Genomic DNA, 17,234 nt, shown 5'->3' on the forward strand with positions numbered 1-17,234 from the left:
ATAGTAGAGTCATTCTATGCTCCTGAAACAAGATCATGTTCATGTTTGGATTATTGAATACTGCGGGGGTGCAGGGCAAGTGTCCATACGTATGCCCCATATGTATATTGCCCAAAGCAAAAAATGACAAAATTTGCTGTCAAATAACATAACATTTTATTCACTCAAATTCCGAAGAAATCAATTCATATTTTACTGTTTGAAATGAACAGTGACTGCAGCATATTACATTGGTTGATTTAGAGTCCTTGCTAAGGTAGGATACCAGGAAACATGCTCAAAATCTACAGACAGAAAGTAGGATGAAAAACACTACTGACAAAAATGTCAGTGACACTGATTTTCTCGTCTTGACAAAGCGTTGACCAGTTATGCACCATGTCTGTCAGTTGACATATTTTAAAAAGTGACACAAAGATGACATACTAGGGTGTGCTATCTTAAACACAGCACCCTTAGTCAAAGAAATCAATTAATGGCATAATTAATAGAATGTACTACTCAGTGCACTTTCTGACACAACAGACATTTTAAGCAGTAGATGAGCTGGACCGCACATCCCAAGCTAAGAAAAGCAGAATCCTGGAACCTTAAACCTCCAATGAATTACACAGACGAGGAATCTGAGGCGAGTCAAGCCGCTGACGACACGAGCTGAGCGATCTTCTGCTGCAGGACGGCCTTCATCTCTTGGTTCTCCAGGTTGTCTGTGATGGTGGAGAAGAAGTGCCGGGTGTTGTCGATCTCCAGCTGGGTGCTGCTGTCCGGGAAGGCGGCCGTGATGGCCTCGTAGAGGCTGAGGATCTCCAGACAGGACAGGAACAGAGGCTCACGCTGGCCCCCCGGCATCATCACCTGGGAGAACAAGGCAAAGGAAACCGCTGGGACTCAAATCCAGTCTGAGGAACATGTGTAAAACCAAAAGAGCCTATCCCATTGTATAGATTCTTTAAATGATGTTCATTATTGCCACTGTTAGAACACTAGGGTTTGGCAAACCAATATATATTATATTACTATAAACCAGATATTAGCCAGTCAGTGTCGTCCCCCTCTGATATGATGTACATTTGTATAATTGATATGGATGCACCAATCAGGTTTTTTAGGGCTGATTCAATTACCAATTTTGTAGTAGTGTGTTGGACGGATCACCGAATGAATTGATGCATTTCACCCTGACTTTGTAATTTTGTGACCAGCCGGTAGGAATAGTCCTTGGCCACTGGCAATAACTCCTTTAGAATGTCTATCGGTCGATTATGATCAGTGGCTGACTTATTGGTGCATCCGTAATAACTGATCAATTCTACACTGGTTGTCTATGGGAAGCCAATTATTATGCACAAATTTCATTATCATCATCATCATCCTTAAAAATACCCACTATTGACACAAAATATCAGCTATTGGCAGCTGCAAACAATAATATATATATGGATATTTTGGCCTTTAAAAAGCCATATCGGTTGAACCCTAGTTACTGTATATTAATAATTCAAACCTGGACATGTTGAACATGGCAGAAGAGCTGGCTGAGTACAAAAAGAACCTCCTTGCTGGGAACTGTCCGGACCTCCTCGTCTTTTTGTGGCTCCACAGACGGGACGGCGGTGGTGCTGGAGCCTTTTGGTGACCTGGAGTGGGCGGTGACACCCTGAGGACTCGTGGCAGATTTCAGAGGAGAGACTTCTTCCACTTGTTTAGGGTCTTTCAGAGGGTCCTCGGACACTGTGGAAGGTTTGGGTGAGGTGGAGGAGAGGTCAGAGTCTCTGGACACTGGCGTTTTGGGAGAGACGGTCGAAATGCCGGACGAAGGGAGAGGCAGCTTGGCTCTCAGCGAGTCCAGCATCTCCCTCACGGCGTGGGCGTACAGCCTCCCGACGTGGGCCCAGCCGTCCTCCAGCAGCCAGTGGGAGCAGCTGGATCCGCAGAGCAGCTGGAGGACCCGGAGCAGGAGGACTGACAGTCGGAGCTCGCAGGAGAAACCCCTCAGATCCAGGAGGGGCAGATAGTCCACGTACTCTAAGGAGTAGGGAACGTGGAGCCGACCCGAGACCAGCAGCTCTCTCAGCGCTCTCAGCAGCCTGGACCACTGGGACACGGAGCACCAGGGCAGGGTCTGGGTGAGGGCCACCAGCAGGCCTTTGCTGAACATGTTGACGTGGTCGGGCCGGCGCCGGTCCAGGGAGAGGCAGGACAGCATGGTGGACTGGAGGGAGTCCGATATAGAACAGCACTCCATCCAGGCCAGCAGGCCCGTTCCCTGGCCGTACTGGGGCAGCTCCAAACCTGACCACTCCTACAGAGGTCAGGAGGAGGCGGGCAGAGAGGATAAAAAAAACAACAACAGATTTATTACTACAAAAAGTTGGTACAGAAGTCAAGACAAACACAACAAGAAGGCAGTGGACAAGCAGTGGATATGTCGTCCCCCACGAATGATGCAGCCCCCCTCTGAGCCAATCAGACTGTCACCTTGTTTTCTTTTTTAAAGATTATTTTTATGGCATTTCTGCTTCATTGGATAGTCACAGTGAAGAGAGACAGGACAGATTGGAGAAAGAGAGGGGGGAATAACATCACCTTATATTGATGTGTACTTGTAATATTAGTAGTAGTGTATCAGTGTAATTTTGAATATGCGGGGAACGCAGTGGTGAGACGCATCATTTTGCCAAATTTTGTCAAAATCTGAGATGGACAGAGATCACTTCTTTGTCACTCCAAGATTAAATAACCAGTGAGGATAAGACAGATAAGATTTACACCCATATAGGATAGTCCACAATTTTTGTTAGTAATTGGCAACATAGTAGATTACGTGGACTCTAGTTCCTACAAATCATTAACTTGAAGAGGGCGTCTAAAGAATAGGTTTATGGAGGTGGGAGCAGGTCAGTGAGGGGTGACAGGGAAATGTTGCAGGGTCAAGGGAGAGATAAACATTAGTTTGATCTCTGCTGTGGTATTTTATTTTGCTTCGGTTGGATGAGCATCATATGTTCACGCTAAGTATGTTTGCATTTTTGCAGGTAGACTTGGTTTGTGTGGTCTATACACGTCAGATGATATTAATTTATCCCTGACAGAATTATGGCTCTTTTTGGAATGTCATTGCCCTTTGAAGGAAGCAATAAAGCTATTAACACATGTCCAAAGTCAAATTCCCACCTGCTCGGGCAGATCGCACACAGCCAGCAGAGATGAGGGCACCTCATTTTTGAAGTGCTCCCCCCAGACGGGCTTCAGGTGGAAGCGGACGGTCCAGTCCAGCTCCTCCATCTTGTTGTAGAGCCAGAACAGGGCTCTGGACCAGCTGCTGGGGGCGGACGCCACCTCTTCCCCCACCACCCGCCCCAGTGCGGTCAGCACCGAGACCAACAGCTCATTGGTGTCCATGGACAAGTGGTGGACGGCGCCCTCCGGTGGCTGCTCCCAACACCTAGCAGAGATTAGATGGGTGTAGTTTGAAATAGGTTGTTTAAGGGAGTGTGTGCATGTGAATACACGTAGGCTATATTTTGGCTGCATTTTTATTGACATTTTACTAAGCTACCTCAGTATCTTATCTTACTTCAGGCAAAGTCTCTTACTCTATTAATGAGGCCAGCATTGGCTAACTTACTATTGTGACATTAGCTGGCCATTATGCTCCCGTCTGATTATTGCTAGTTTTATGAAACAAATATAACATACAGATATTTATAAATAGGTTAACTCCTCAGCATACAACCAAAGTTCAATCAAAGTCCGTCAAATACCATGTGCAGCATCATAGGCAATGAATTATGGTTGTTATAGTTCGCTTTCAGTGCTTAAAATCTTTATTTGTAACTACGTCTATGAAAAGCGACAGGTTTGAACAAGTTAGTTCATCACAGCACCTGAAATAAATCTAAAACAAAAATTTACTTGGGCAACTGTTAATCTACCTGAGTAAAATCTAATCAATATATGGGAAATCCTGAAAAGGTGAATTTAACAATGCAGAAGTAAAAGAATGGAATAACGGTAAGTGACTGGATTAAAGCAGTACAAAACTCATATTTGGTGTAGTTTGTAGGCAGGTGACATTGAAAGGCCTGTGAGGGCTAAAATAAAAAGTCACCACCCAAACAGTAGGGTTAGTGGGATGGTCCAAAACACCCACCTGGAACCCTGGTTGAGGAGTTGGGCCAGGATGTAGAGCAGCGGGATGGGAGAGCAGCCCAGCACCCAGTGAGGAGAAGAGGCTGGTTCCTGGAGATCCAGACACAAGGCACTGTGGAGAAGCTGCAGGCTCAGGTCTATATCAATGGGACTATGATCTGGAGGGAAAAGAGAGGAGAAGTGATTTGGATCAGACTGGTTAACATTTTCAATTAGGGTTCGACCAATATGGGTTTTTGAAGGCCGATACCAATCCTGATATTTCTGGGCTGAAGCTGAAAGCCAATGTTTTGTGCAGATATTCTATATCTTTAACATCTTCAAAATTCACTAGCTGTGGTCAAGGAGGCATCTCCATCATATCGGAGGCCTAAATGTGCTTTTTAGACAGGAGAAGCATCCTAAATGAACATTTAAGCCTGGAAAGACAGATTATAAACTAGCGGTTTACAAAATCATACTTTGTGCAGAAACCGATGCAGTTTTAAAGCAGGAACAAGACGGTATGCTCACCCATAGTGGAGAGGTTAGGCAGGACGAAGGCGCCCACGACCTCCTGGGGTGACAGAAAGCTTTGCCTTTCTTCTCCCTCGACCTCCATTTCCGGCCTCATCAGTAGACCCAGGAACCTGAGGAGCTGCTCTTTTTCATTGGCCGACAACGATTTGCTCCTGATCGTCTCCTGTAGGCAACTGCAGAGTAGACTCTTTTCCTCCGCCTCTTTCCCCCCCCTCCCTCTGAGTCCAGGTAGCTGCTGCAGGATCTTAGCCATGAGAGAGAAAGCCCCCTTGTTGAAAACAGCCGAATGGCAGCAGCACCTTAAAGTGGCCTCGGGGTTCTGAAACGCCACCCTCGCCACCAAGGAGACGGCCGTGCTCAGGTTGCCCTGCAGCGCCGCCGCCGAGGCTCCGCGGCCTCCTTGGATGATGCAGTTGAAAGCCATGTTGAGCTCCTGTCCAAATCCGTCCGTCATGGCGGAGGGGACGGAGCGGCCGCAGAACCCCCTAGTGGACGATCTCAGCGTGGCGCCCAACACTTTGTTCTTGTCTTCTAAGGAAAGCGCAGAGAAAATGTCCACGATGACTTTCATGAGTTTCCTGCACTGGCTTACGTCTGCGGTGTCGCTGTGGAATTTACTCATGAGGGTGGAGGCTAGTTTGATCAGCGTTTCGTGCTGCTGGAAGGCCGCTTGGTTCCTTTCTAGGCAGTCCAGCAAATGCTGGTCACTGGCCGCCCAGCTCTTCTCGGTGGCAAATAACACAGCGAAGTCCTGGTAGTCCTCCAGGCGATGGTTAATGATGGCCGTGGTGACCCTAGCATTCACCTCCGGGCTGCTCTCGAAGGCAGGGAAAGCCAGTGACTCCAGCACTCCTCTGAGTATATTCTTCATGTCGCTCAGAGTCTGCTGATCATCCATTTCACTCACAGTCTCAGGCACGTCCGCTCCCTCTAGAGCTTTGAGGACTCTCTGGACACTTTGCTCTAGTTTAAACGCTGAGTAACTAGGATTGGTGCCGTCACAGTTCTTCAGCAGCCCGCTATTTTGCCAAAACTGTGCGAGTTCTGTTACAATCTTCAAGGCTTGGGTGAGCGTCATGCTGCTGGGCTGAAACGGAGATGGGCTGTGAGACGCACGCAGGTCTCTCTGGGCCTCCTGAAGAAGTTTGGGACTCAGTTTCTCATCGTTTCTCTCTCTGATGCTCACAACCTTAGACAGGATGTGCATCTTCTGTTCGGTAGGAAGTACGACCGCTCGGTCTATTAGGAAGGAGGTGTAGAGGGCGTCAAGGGCAACGGAGAGGGCTTGGAGGCAGAGGTCTGTTGTGGATATATGATCTCTTATGTCTCTCAGCGCATGAAGGAGAACATGTAGGACATCAGTGGTCGATGAGGACACGGATGGCGACGACGGATGATCTGATGTGTCTAGCTTGAACCTCTTCGCAGCCTTTGGGAACAGACCGGCAGACTGGGAGGAGAGGCGAGCGAACTGGTCGGCGAACATCTTCTCCAGGCTATCCTCTCCTCCTGCCGTCCGCTCGGCTCCGCCTTTCCAAAGTTCCCACCACACCACCAGAAAGAGTCGGACATCATCCTCTGAAGTGGGACTGCAGCTGACGTGTTGGGCCAGCCTGCCCAGCTCAGTGCAGATCTGAGCTTGGAGAAGACAGAGGAGGAGTCGGCCAAAGATCTCGGCAGCCGCCATTGACTTCACCAGCTCCAGCAGGACAACATGGTTGACCTCGGGAAGGCTGTTCTGGATGGGGAAGAAAGGGTTCTCCTTCCAGCCCGTCTCCCTGCCCTCTCCGGCCTCCTGGCACAGCAGCTTGCTCCACAGCACACAAACTAATTTCTTTCTCCAGTGGGCGGCCTTTGTGTCGGGACGACCGCTGAGCTCCTCCTGTCTGCAGAGTTCTTCGACCGCCTCTAAGATTGGGTGCCCCACCCTGGTCCAGTCACCCTTCTGAAGGGTGGAGAGGGATGCGGGGAGGCACAGCTTGTTAGCTAGAAGGAAGCCACCCTGGAGAACTGCCAAATCTGACAGCACAGGAGAACAGACATCAAAAGAAGGAAAGTAGGAGGGCACAACATCTTGTTCATTCTAGAGCTGCAACGATTAATCGATTAGTTGTCAACTATTAAATTAATTGCCAACTATTTTGATAATCGATTAATCGGTTTGAGTAATTTTTTAAGAAAAATAAGTCAAAATTCTCTGATTCCAGCTTCTTAAATGTGAATATTTTCTGTTTTTTTTACTCCTCTATGACAGTAAACTGAATATCTTTGGGTTGTGGACAAAACAAGACATTTGAGGACGTCATCTTGGGCTTTGGGAAACACTTATCAACGTTTTTCACCATTTTCTGACATTTTATAGACCAAACAACTAATCGATTAATCGAGAAAATAATCGACAATGAAAATAAGCGTTAGTTGCAGCCCTAGTTCATTCACAGGAGTAACAGCTAGGAATGCAATTCCAACTACTGTCATCCAATTCTGAGAGTTTAACAACTCCTACAGTTTTGAGGGAATGAATGTAACATAGCATCTACACATAAAATATCATAAAAGGAAGCTGTGTGAACCAATTCTTAAACTTGAAATTTTATTGAAATAAGTTGCTGTTTGACGGATTACATGTATGCCGAATTAAAGAGTGGCTCCTCTTCATTCAAAAAGTCATGAGCAATATTTCATAGGGTACGTACTATTACCGCTAAAGAAGGCAGCATTAAATTGGCAGATTATGGAATGGTGTTCAGCGTGATGTTACCTCTATACAATAAATAAAAGCACGTAAAGTTAATGTTACCTTTGTTCATCATGGATGTAAGGGCTGATGAATGTAAATGCAGGTTAAGTTTTCAAATTCCCATACTGTCCACAAAAGCCACGCTACACTTTATCGGTTGGCTCAGAAGAGTCTATTAACTCCACTAAACCACTTGTACTATCCAATACAATGCAATAACACCTGTCCGGTAGATAAAGTCCTTCACGCTTTCACATATATTTCACATGCAAGTTTTCACCGGCATGTCATTAATTTCGTTTGTTTGGAGCGCTTCCTCTTTTCCGCATCAACGTGTCAAAGGACAAGAGGGACAAGCTGCTCTCAAAAGTGTTCAGAGACATCTACAGCGCCCCATCAGGACAAAGCGGGTACTGCACGGTCACTGGCGTAGGAAATAATACGTGATGAATTCTAACTGGTCTTGCAGTTGCAATAAGGCATTGTATAATTGCTTTAGCTTTGCTGATTTGATGTGTACATTTTTATCGTATAGTCTGCAATATATGAGCAACCATATCTCAATTTAGAAATATAATAGGACACAACTTTTGCATCAATAGATCATAAGAAACATTTCAATGAAAGAAAAAAGTTTTTTGTTGTTAACCAGACTAACCAACATAATTCATATTTTTGTAAAGGTAAATCGTTAACTTAGCATGTTAAGCTGCAGGACGTCTGTGTTTGTTTCTATTTTTGTTACTTGTTTTCCGGGTTTGATTTTCAGATGGCGGACATTCCCAGCAGCACTTGAACGCAACTTAGTACACGTGGTACGGGCTGTAGGCAAAGCAAGTTTTCTTCCTTGCCAGTTGGGGTCGGGTTCCTCTAAAATGAAAGTGAAAGTTGTCCCTGTCATATGAAAGCTACTCTGCATGGGACTCGAGCAGCAGGGACGGAATTCTACCGATGAATAATCATGGGTTTACTCTTAAAGATCCTCGTTTACTTGTATCTGTGTGCAGGTAGGCGTTTCCTTTGTTCCTTGTACCTTGTTTCTGGATGGATTTTTTGCAGCTTGTAACTGTATGAACCATGAATGAAGTGTAGTTGCGATATTGATCATAACCCCCCCCACTTTCTCCCTTTCTCTCTCTCTCAGGTCTGCAGTGTGTCCACCAGATGTCCTGGCTGGCCTGTCAGTTCTTTGATGAGCATGTGTTTTTGAACAAGGACAACCACACCGAGACCCAGTACATCCACAGAGACGCTATGCTGCAGTTTGGTCAGAGAGGAGACGCTCCTGTTAACCCCCACACCATCACCTTCCTGGTCATGGGTATGGCCTGTAGGAGCTATATACTGAGAACTATTTATTCTATTCTATTCTATTCTATTCTATTCTATTCTATTCTACTGCTCTCTCACATATTTTGCCACACTATTTCTCTTCTTACACACCCTCCTATATCCATTCCTCTGTGGGGAGGTTCATCATATCAGTCATTTTGTCCTATTCTATTCTATTCTATTCTATTCTATTCTATTCTATTCTATTCTATTCTATTCTACTGCAGGGTCTAAGGTGGACCTGCGGGGGTATGTGGAGGGGGTGGAGGCAGACCAGCTGGAGTGTGAGCTGCGCTGGTACAGCACGAGGGGCATCCAGGTGCGCTGGCCGGGCCACGGGGCCCAGGACTACGACCGCTGGTTCACCTGCACCCTCAAACACACCCAGGGCCTGTTCACCGTCACCGGCTTCCTCAGGCACACCCCGGCCCACCCGCCCCCGGTGCAGGAGGACTATCTCAGCCGGCCCGCCATCGGGGACAGAGACGTCGTCGCCACCGCAGGTAACACCGATCAGACTGAGAAGTGTTTTTTGGGTTGAAGCTGCCGATTTTGTGCCAATATTCAGTAGCTTTAAGTTTGATCATTTTTATGTAAAAAAAAAAAAAATCCAAGTTTTAAATGTTTCCCTCAGAATGTTATTCTTGTCAGGGTGGAAAAACCTCTGAAACCGCATTTAGATCATCATGGGACACTAGAACTCTCCACTGAAACCTGGAAATAATAATACATGGGGCTGGGCGATATGGTTGAAATCAATATCATGATAATCATAAGGATTTTTCTCAGTATCATTATATATCACAATATGGTTCATGTATGCAAAATCATGTTAAATAATCAAATTAATGTTCATCTCATTGAACCAAATGGTAATGTTAGGTGTGATGTCAAACAAAACAGAAATATTCAAATAATATTCTTACCATACCTCATTTTATTTGAGTTTTTAAGTAAAAATTGCTTGTCATCATCACTTTAGACAGCAGAAATGTGTGTCACGATATTAAAATATCTTCATATCATCACGATATGATTCTACTGAAAGACCATAAACGATAATATTGAATTATCGCCCAGCCCTAATAATACATAATCAAGCATATGTGTGGGAATCTGATCAAAATGTCTCATTAAGAATCAAATCAGGTAGTGTAATGAGTCAAACTGCATCATATCCATCATATCAGAGGTGGACAACACTGACTGGACGATATCTTAGATAGATTTTTAATAAAAGGCCAATATCGACCCCACGTATTGGCAAACCGATATATTGGTCTAACCCTAGTCTAAAATGTATCTGTGTCGTCACATCTGCTTTTCTAGCCACCATGGTCCTCCAAACCATCTCTCCGTCGGTGCGAGCGACCCTACAGTCCCAGCAAAAGCTCCACTGCCAGTTCGCCATCGACCACAGGGGGCCGAACGTCAACGTGGAGTGGTACCGGCAGCAGCGCGGGGAGAGGACCAAGCTGTTCAGCTACAGCGGCCGGTCGGGGCAGACGCAGGGGAGCGGGGTCGTCCCGAAGGGCCTGGCGGGGGGGGACGCCTCCTTCGCCCTCCCCCCCGTCAAGATCACCAACGAGGGGACGTACGTCTGTTCCGTGTCGGTGCCTCCGCTGTTCGGCAGCCTGGACATAAGCCTGAATATCCAAGGTGAGAGGGGATCACGGGGAGGTCGGGGGGGTTACGGCCAAGGGTAGGAAGTCAATGTCACAAGTCACATTTATTTAAAGTGCGTCATCACCAACAGGGTCTCAACACACTGCACATAATAAAGACAGAAATACTAAGATAAAAAGTGCATATAAAAGAAAAGTTAATACACACACATATATAGTGATATAGTGAGATTTTGGCTTACTATTATTATTATTAGTAGTAGTGGTAGTACTAGTTGTAGCAGTGGTAGCAGTAGTAGTAGTAGTAGTAATAGTGGAGTACTAGCAGTAGTTGTAGTAGTCTGGGTTTCAGTGGAGAGTTTTAGTGTCTCATGGTCTAAATCCAGAGGCTTTTCTACAGAAGCGTAATGCAGTCACTTGTGAAAAAAAATTCTGCTCTGTTTTTCTGAATTAACGAGATATCTCAAAATCCCAAGAGAAGCTCTCATTCCTACTTGAGAGCTCGATTTCATGGAAGCAAACATGTCCCGCCTGTTTAGTTTAATCCAGGTTTATTTTGCTTTTGGTTTGAAACATTGGGAGATACTCGTGTCTTTAAGTAATATAGATGGTATTGCAACCGTAGTGCTACTCCATGCAGGTGAGAGCTTCTGCAGGATTTTGAGGTATCTTGTTAATTCAAAAAAACAGAGCAGACTTTTTTTTTCCCATTAAAACTTTTCTCAGAATTCTGAGATAATTATCTCGTTTATTCATAAAAACAGGGCTTTTTTTTTTTCTCAAGTGAATGCATTACGCTTCCGTACTTTTCAACCCTGAAAAGAATAAAACTCTAAATACTGAATGCTGACGTGAAAATAATCAAATATAATGATATTGAATATTGTCACAAAACATCAGCTATTGGCAGCTATCAGAACCAGTATTGGCCTCCATACAATAAATAATATATTGATTGATTTAACCCTAGTCACATGCACAGCCATCCTAGTTTTGTTATTTCATCCTCAAGATGGCTGTAGACTGCTGAGCCTTCTCGAGGTCTTGTGGGCCCAATCCAGCGTGAATGCTCACCTTGGATTATGGCACAAGGGATATTAACATCATATCCCGTGTATTGAGAAATGCTTCCCCCCCCCACCCCCTCCTGTCCTCAGAGCCTCCCCGCGTCTCCCTGAACGTCGGCCCCGCCCTCTCGCTGCCGGAGGGCGGGGAGCAGAAGGTGGTGTGCGAGGCGGAGGGCTACTACCCGCTGGACGTGGACATAGCTTGGTTCCAGGAGGACCCGCGGGTGTCGGGCATGCGGGTGGGCGCTCCCATTCCCAAGAAGCTCCAGAATCTCCTGCTGTCCAGCCACAAGCACAGCCAGGAGGGCACCTTCTCCCTCTCGGCCTTCTTCTACCTCACGGCCTCGCTCGCCGACTCGGGGAGCCAGTTCACCTGCGTCGTCTCCCACCGCTCCCTCCGCATGCCCGTCCGCAAGAGCTTCAGCCTGACCGTGCACGGTGAGAGGAGGAGGAGGCCGCCTTCACACGAGATGAGATGAAGCTTTATTCAGCAAATAGGATACGGCACCAGAAAAATAGAATATACATTAGAATAGAGCAAATGAGGGGCATTTATACATAACGCAAACCAACAATTTAGTAGAAATGTATGACTGAAAGGTACAAAAAAAAAAATTTACAGTATGAAAATAAACCAAAATATGAAATATATGCTCTATTAAATACATCAAAAATGACCAAAAAAGAAAATCAAGATATATGCAATAAATATCAGAGGAACAGGACAATATGAAGAAAACAAATCTGTAAATTTACAGCATATAAATACATTATGAGCTATATGGAAGTGTGCACATATCAAGGAGCCAGAAGGGCACAACTGGCATTTTGGGTGAAAATGAGATCTATATATCAAGTAAAAGCTCTTGAGGAGATCTAATTAGTAGTGTAAGTATCTCTTTATTTGTTTATTTATGTAATTACATTATCATTATCAAAAGATATTTACAGGTCCAGGTTTGTAACTAATCTATTCACCTTATCAAATATCAATTCAATTCACAGATCATATAGCTCCTTTTGTGTGACATTTTAGCAGCTTTCCCCTCAGACGCTTTGTCCCAACATTGTCATGTAGCCATACCCATAATGCATCACGGTTCAAAGAGGGCGTAAGTTCAAATCATTGTAATGCATTTTGCGCCCTATTTTCACTAAACTTAATCTCGTTAAGTACAACTGCTCTCTGGCGGAGACGAGAAACCAGGAAGAGAGCGGTTGTAGTTTCTACGAGTTGGAACTTTTGGGACTTCCCACAACCCGTCTCACAGAGCGAGTAGACAGACATGGTGCCGTCTCATAGCATGGACCAATATATGGAGATAAGGTTAAAAAATGGGAAAGTGTTCTTTTAAGTTGTTTTTGATTACAAATGTTGTGTTTTTTGACCATCAGATAGAGCTGAACAAGAGCTTTCCAATCATATATAATATTCATTTTCCTCCAAAATGTTACTTTTGTTACCCATTTTGCACCAAACCTTCAAGATGCACATAACAAATGTACAAACGTGCAGATTATGTGCATTACTAGCTGATAACCTTATCATAAAAGTTCTTATCTACCTTTGTGTAGTAGTTAAGAACTGAATATAGTTTTGTCTCATACCACTGAATTAAGGACGGCATAAAATGAAACCAAATTGACCTGCAGTCCCTTTTGCTACCACAGGGTGGCAGTACAGGTACATAGCTGACAACTAACACCCTGTCTGTCTGTCTGTGTGATCAGAGCCAAGCAGCTGGATGTTCAACATCACCGTCATCTTCACTGTGGTCTTGCTGCTGGTCGCCTTGTTTATGATGCTGCGCTACCTGCACTCAGGTGAGTGTCCAGGTCCACATACAAAGAAGTACATGGAATTACTGTGTGAACATGTTGAACCAGTGGTTCTCAAAGTGAGGTCCGGGCACACCCAGGGATCCTTGAGGGGGGCCCTGAGGGTCTGCAGCAAAATGAGGAATAGTTTAATTTCACTAGAATTTAATTCACTATAAATAATTCCAGTTAGAGAATATATAAGACTGACTGTTGCATGGGTTTACTCTCACTGTTTTTATCTCTCCACATACAGTGTAGACAGTTATACAATTCAATACAAAATCAACAGCAATAAAACTTCCCATATGGGTCCCTGGGACATAATATGATCAAATGGGTGTCTGTGGTCCTAATGTGTGTGTATCTGGGTGTCTGTGATGTGAAAATGTTTGAGAGCCTCTGTGTTAAAACAGTAGTTTGACACATGAAGTGATGAGACGTTAGAGAGTAATTGTGATTTATTTCCTCCGCAGCACGACAAGAATCGATGAAGGTAAGATGACATGAAAACTTTGTTGTTCCCTGTGTTTGCATTTAAACAGTGCCGATCAGTGTAAACCAAATTGTGTGTGTGTGTGTGTGTGTCCTGAGCAGAGGAAGCCCTACTGAGTGGCCTTGACAGACCGAGCAGAACAAATCAAAGACCATCGGAGCCAGACTGCCTTCTTCTCCCCTCCCTCACTCATCTTCATTTTAAAATTTTCTCCAAATGGTTGATTTTTTTTTTTAGGTGAATTTGGGGTTTCTGTCAAACTGGATGTATTATTTGACTATTGCTTGATTTTGATTTTTGATCTGATGCTGAAAATTCTCATGATGGTAATGGAGCAAGAGAGTGATATAATACTGAAGACTAGGATTTTTGCACTAAACATTGACGCCATCATCAGTTGATTAAACTGTGCTGCCTTGTCGCAGCTGATAATGACTACCTGATGTTCAACATGAAATAAAATATACCTGTAAATGGGTCTAAAATGTATTAAATCTTGTTAAATGTTGGATAATCTTCAGATGAATGTTCCTTATACTATAATAATTGGCCAAAATGTAATGCGGTCTCCCTCTAAATGAGTCGAAAATGTAAAAAACCTGTCAACATAAAGAAGAAAATATTACAATATCACTTACTTATTGATTATTATTATTATTATTATTATTATACTGCATTTTATTTATTTATTGCATGAACAGGTTTTATTACATTGTTGACTCATTGGAAAAGACATTTGATTACATTTTGAGACGTAAATGCCTTTTTTCATGAGTGAATATTAAAGGTATTTAAATAAATATCTGTCTGGTTCTTGGAAGAATCTTTCTATCCTGCATTGTATCATTTCCATTTCAGCTGGGGAGGAATGGGACACACCATGATAGAAAACATTCCAGTTATCTTTCCTCTCATCCATACACACAAGAAAAATCAAAGCCTCTTGTAAAACATCCAGACGAGCCCTAGAGAGTCTCTGCTTTCCTACTACACTCCTTTCTCTCTTCCTCTCTCTCTCTTCCTCTCTCTCGCATTAGAAGCACGGACATAGAGAAATATCAAAGCCGGGTTGTAAAACACACTGAACCCCACGATGGTTGTAGATGTCAGCCGTCAGCTTTGAAGCGGACTAATGAAGAGGAACTTTAACATGGAGTCCATAGAGAGGACAGCTAAGCCGGTCAGTCAGGTCTGAGTCCATTTATAGGGATAAACAGAGCTTTACGTAGACCAATGCCAGATGTGTGTGTGTGTGTGTGTGTGTTGCCAGTTCCCTGCACCCTAGGGGTATCTGTGTGCTGCTGCTGAGAGGGTGTGTGTGTGTGGCCCAGGTTTGATCACACATGTTCAAAGAAAACAAACAAAGAGGTGAACAGGACTGAATCCCTCTGGGAGTGAGGAGAGTGAGCGCAGAAGAATAAGGAATCAATCAAAGCGAAAGACTTGACTTGATGTTCTTTAATGATACGACTCACAACAAAACAGAGGTGAAAGGAACTAAAATCAATGAATCAACTCACTTCTTTCTTTCACTTCTTCCACCATCTGCCATTGCCTGAAACTCTGAAAGCTTTAGCTCTGTTTCAATCTGGAAGTACAGAGCCACTTCCTGTTTTGTGCCGTAAAGCAATCCAGCAGATTTCCCGCCAAATCTGACCCAGTGACACACAATGTAAAATGCAGTGTAGAGGCTGGTAGAGGCTGCCAATCTTCTCAGTGATGGTCTTGTATGTTTACGGTAATTATACTAACATCTCAAAATGAATGTGGTAATGATGTTAAAATGATACATGTGATACTTTGTGATACAAACAGACAGACCGTCTTCACCCACTGTACATGTTGCATTCTGCAGCCCCCAAACACTCCTTCCTGACAGAAAAGTGCTCTTCTCCACCTTAAGGCAATAACAGTTTTGATATTCCACAAGAAGGACCTCCATCTCCCATCCAGCCAAGCCAGGTTTGTCTGGTTTGTAAATGAAAACAACATCTCAACAGGAGAAAAGAGAGAAAAGGGAACTGGTTGTTCTCCAGCAGTGTCAGACTGGTCCAGGATCCAAGGTAGGCACTAGGTTTAGACTGATATAACAGGCTGATATTGGCCTTTTATTAAAAATCACGTATCAGTCTATCAGTGTCATATACTTATGATATGATGGATATGATGGAGTTTGGTTGATTACACATTTATTGTAGAGTTGGTCAATACTGCAGTGGTTGTGGAAAGCCCTTATCCGGAATTGATTCTAATGCAATATTTTTATCAGGTTCAACACAAGTAGGCCTATGTATGTTTATTATTATTCTCATTATGGGTTTCGGTGGAGAGTTTTTGTGTCCTATATGGTCTAAATGCTGTTTCAGAGGCTTTTCCACCCTGGCAAGAATAAAACTGTGAGAGAAACACTGAATACGTGGACATTTTTGGGTATGAAATTGCTCAACTTTAAAGCTATTGAAAATTGGCTTCGGTCCAAAAAAAAGTCTGTATCGCTATCAGGCTTCAAACACCCGTATTGGTCGAGCCATAGATGGCAGCTGTGGACCTGGTTTGGTCCTGACGTTTTAACAGAGGGTTTGTGGTTACACTTTAGAGCTCTGGTTCTGGGAAAATCCCACTTTATTAGGCCAAGAAACGTTGCGTACGCCAGTTAAGTGGCTTCAACTGGAGGTGAAACGACGTAGGTGGGTTGCCTGTTCAAAATGATTCTTCCAGGGAAAAGGGGCAGGACAGGTGAGACACTACAAGTTGCATCAGTCCCCTATAATTACAGTGACTTCATTCAGTCACAGATTAACTCTTAAGACCATAAGCCGGTTTATCAGACAGGAGGCAAGCCGGGTCTCGTTCAGGAGGCGGGTTCAGTTTTATTACAGATATACTGTGCTACACGCTTAATCCCTGGGTATTGTAACTGTGCAGAGAACAATTAGCTCAGCATAAGCTCCTACTGTGGAGGCTGCAGATGCTGTAATGTTGGTATGCAATGAATTCTGCAGTTATAGCCTTCTTGTAAACTTAATTTGACTGTTAACTGTTATCTTATGTCTCCGGGGCCAGTGTAACAGGTGACCACCAAAGTATGGGAAAGGTCTGAGTGATAGAAAAGTAGCAACTGAGGGATATACAATAAACTGAGCGTGAGAAATATGTCTACCAGCTACTCTTTCCATGAAATAAGATATTAAAGCCACTTCAGTCATGGATTGGAGGAGAGTGGTTTAAGGATTTTAAGGCATATACACAACTGAGATATTCTGCAACTAAATATTAGGTATGTTTTGGATTTCTCAGAGAGACAAACAAAAAGATTTTGTTACTTGTATTTGTATTTGAGTGCATTAATTCCCATGGAAATTGCTTGATCCTCTAAGGATGTAGGGGAGAACAGGCTAAAATGAGCCACCTTTTACATTTTGTGTTACATCAAAATGAATAGCTATTCAAACTATAATTGTCATGTATACCTTTTTTGTGGCTAA

At 44.0% G+C, this 17,234-nt stretch overlaps 2 protein-coding genes across 2 annotated transcripts; one reads left to right on the forward strand and one right to left on the reverse strand.

Moving 5' to 3' along the window:
* Positions 1–165: 165 nt before the first annotated feature.
* Positions 166–7,719, reverse strand: gemin4 (gem (nuclear organelle) associated protein 4). Its single transcript, XM_071520939.1, has 6 exons — positions 7,472–7,719; positions 4,666–6,690; positions 4,154–4,310; positions 3,175–3,445; positions 1,505–2,302; positions 166–855 (listed from the first exon to the last, which is right to left on the reverse strand). The coding sequence occupies exons 1-6, from the start codon at positions 7,482–7,484 to the stop codon at positions 634–636; spliced, it is 3,486 nt and encodes a 1,161-aa protein (XP_071377040.1). The 5' UTR covers positions 7,485–7,719; the 3' UTR covers positions 166–633.
* A 572-nt stretch (positions 7,720–8,291) lies between these two features.
* Positions 8,292–14,506, forward strand: dhrs13b.2 (dehydrogenase/reductase (SDR family) member 13b.2). Its single transcript, XM_071520942.1, has 8 exons — positions 8,292–8,418; positions 8,556–8,732; positions 8,971–9,246; positions 10,073–10,402; positions 11,526–11,873; positions 13,167–13,259; positions 13,730–13,749; positions 13,851–14,506. The coding sequence occupies exons 1-8, from the start codon at positions 8,373–8,375 to the stop codon at positions 13,863–13,865; spliced, it is 1,305 nt and encodes a 434-aa protein (XP_071377043.1). The 5' UTR covers positions 8,292–8,372; the 3' UTR covers positions 13,866–14,506.
* Positions 14,507–17,234: the final 2,728 nt, after the last annotated feature.

This window comes from Centroberyx affinis, unplaced genomic scaffold, assembly GCF_046629955.1.
Source record: "Centroberyx affinis isolate AG114_WGS23_722 - 3 ecotype Tasmania unplaced genomic scaffold, CSIRO-AGI_Caff_v1 ptg000839l_1, whole genome shotgun sequence".
Lineage (NCBI taxonomy): Eukaryota > Metazoa > Chordata > Actinopteri > Beryciformes > Berycidae > Centroberyx > Centroberyx affinis.

Bases quoted from the DNA above. Each gene is read 5' to 3' on its own strand.
- dhrs13b.2 (XM_071520942.1), top strand. From the start codon at position 8,373: ATGGGTTTACTCTTAAAGATCCTCGTTTACTTGTATCTGTGTGCAG. The intron at 10,403-11,525 runs GTGAGAGGGGAT...TCCTGTCCTCAG, and splicing joins CATAAGCCTGAATATCCAAG to AGCCTCCCCGCGTCTCCCTG. The intron at 11,874-13,166 runs GTGAGAGGAGGA...CTGTGTGATCAG, and splicing joins CTTCAGCCTGACCGTGCACG to AGCCAAGCAGCTGGATGTTC.
- gemin4 (XM_071520939.1), bottom strand. The intron at 4,311-4,665 runs GTGAGCATACCG...TTTTCCCTCCAG, and splicing joins GCCTAACCTCTCCACTATGG to ATCATAGTCCCATTGATATA. The intron at 856-1,504 runs GTTTGAATTATT...TTGTTCTCCCAG, and splicing joins GCCATGTTCAACATGTCCAG to GTGATGATGCCGGGGGGCCA.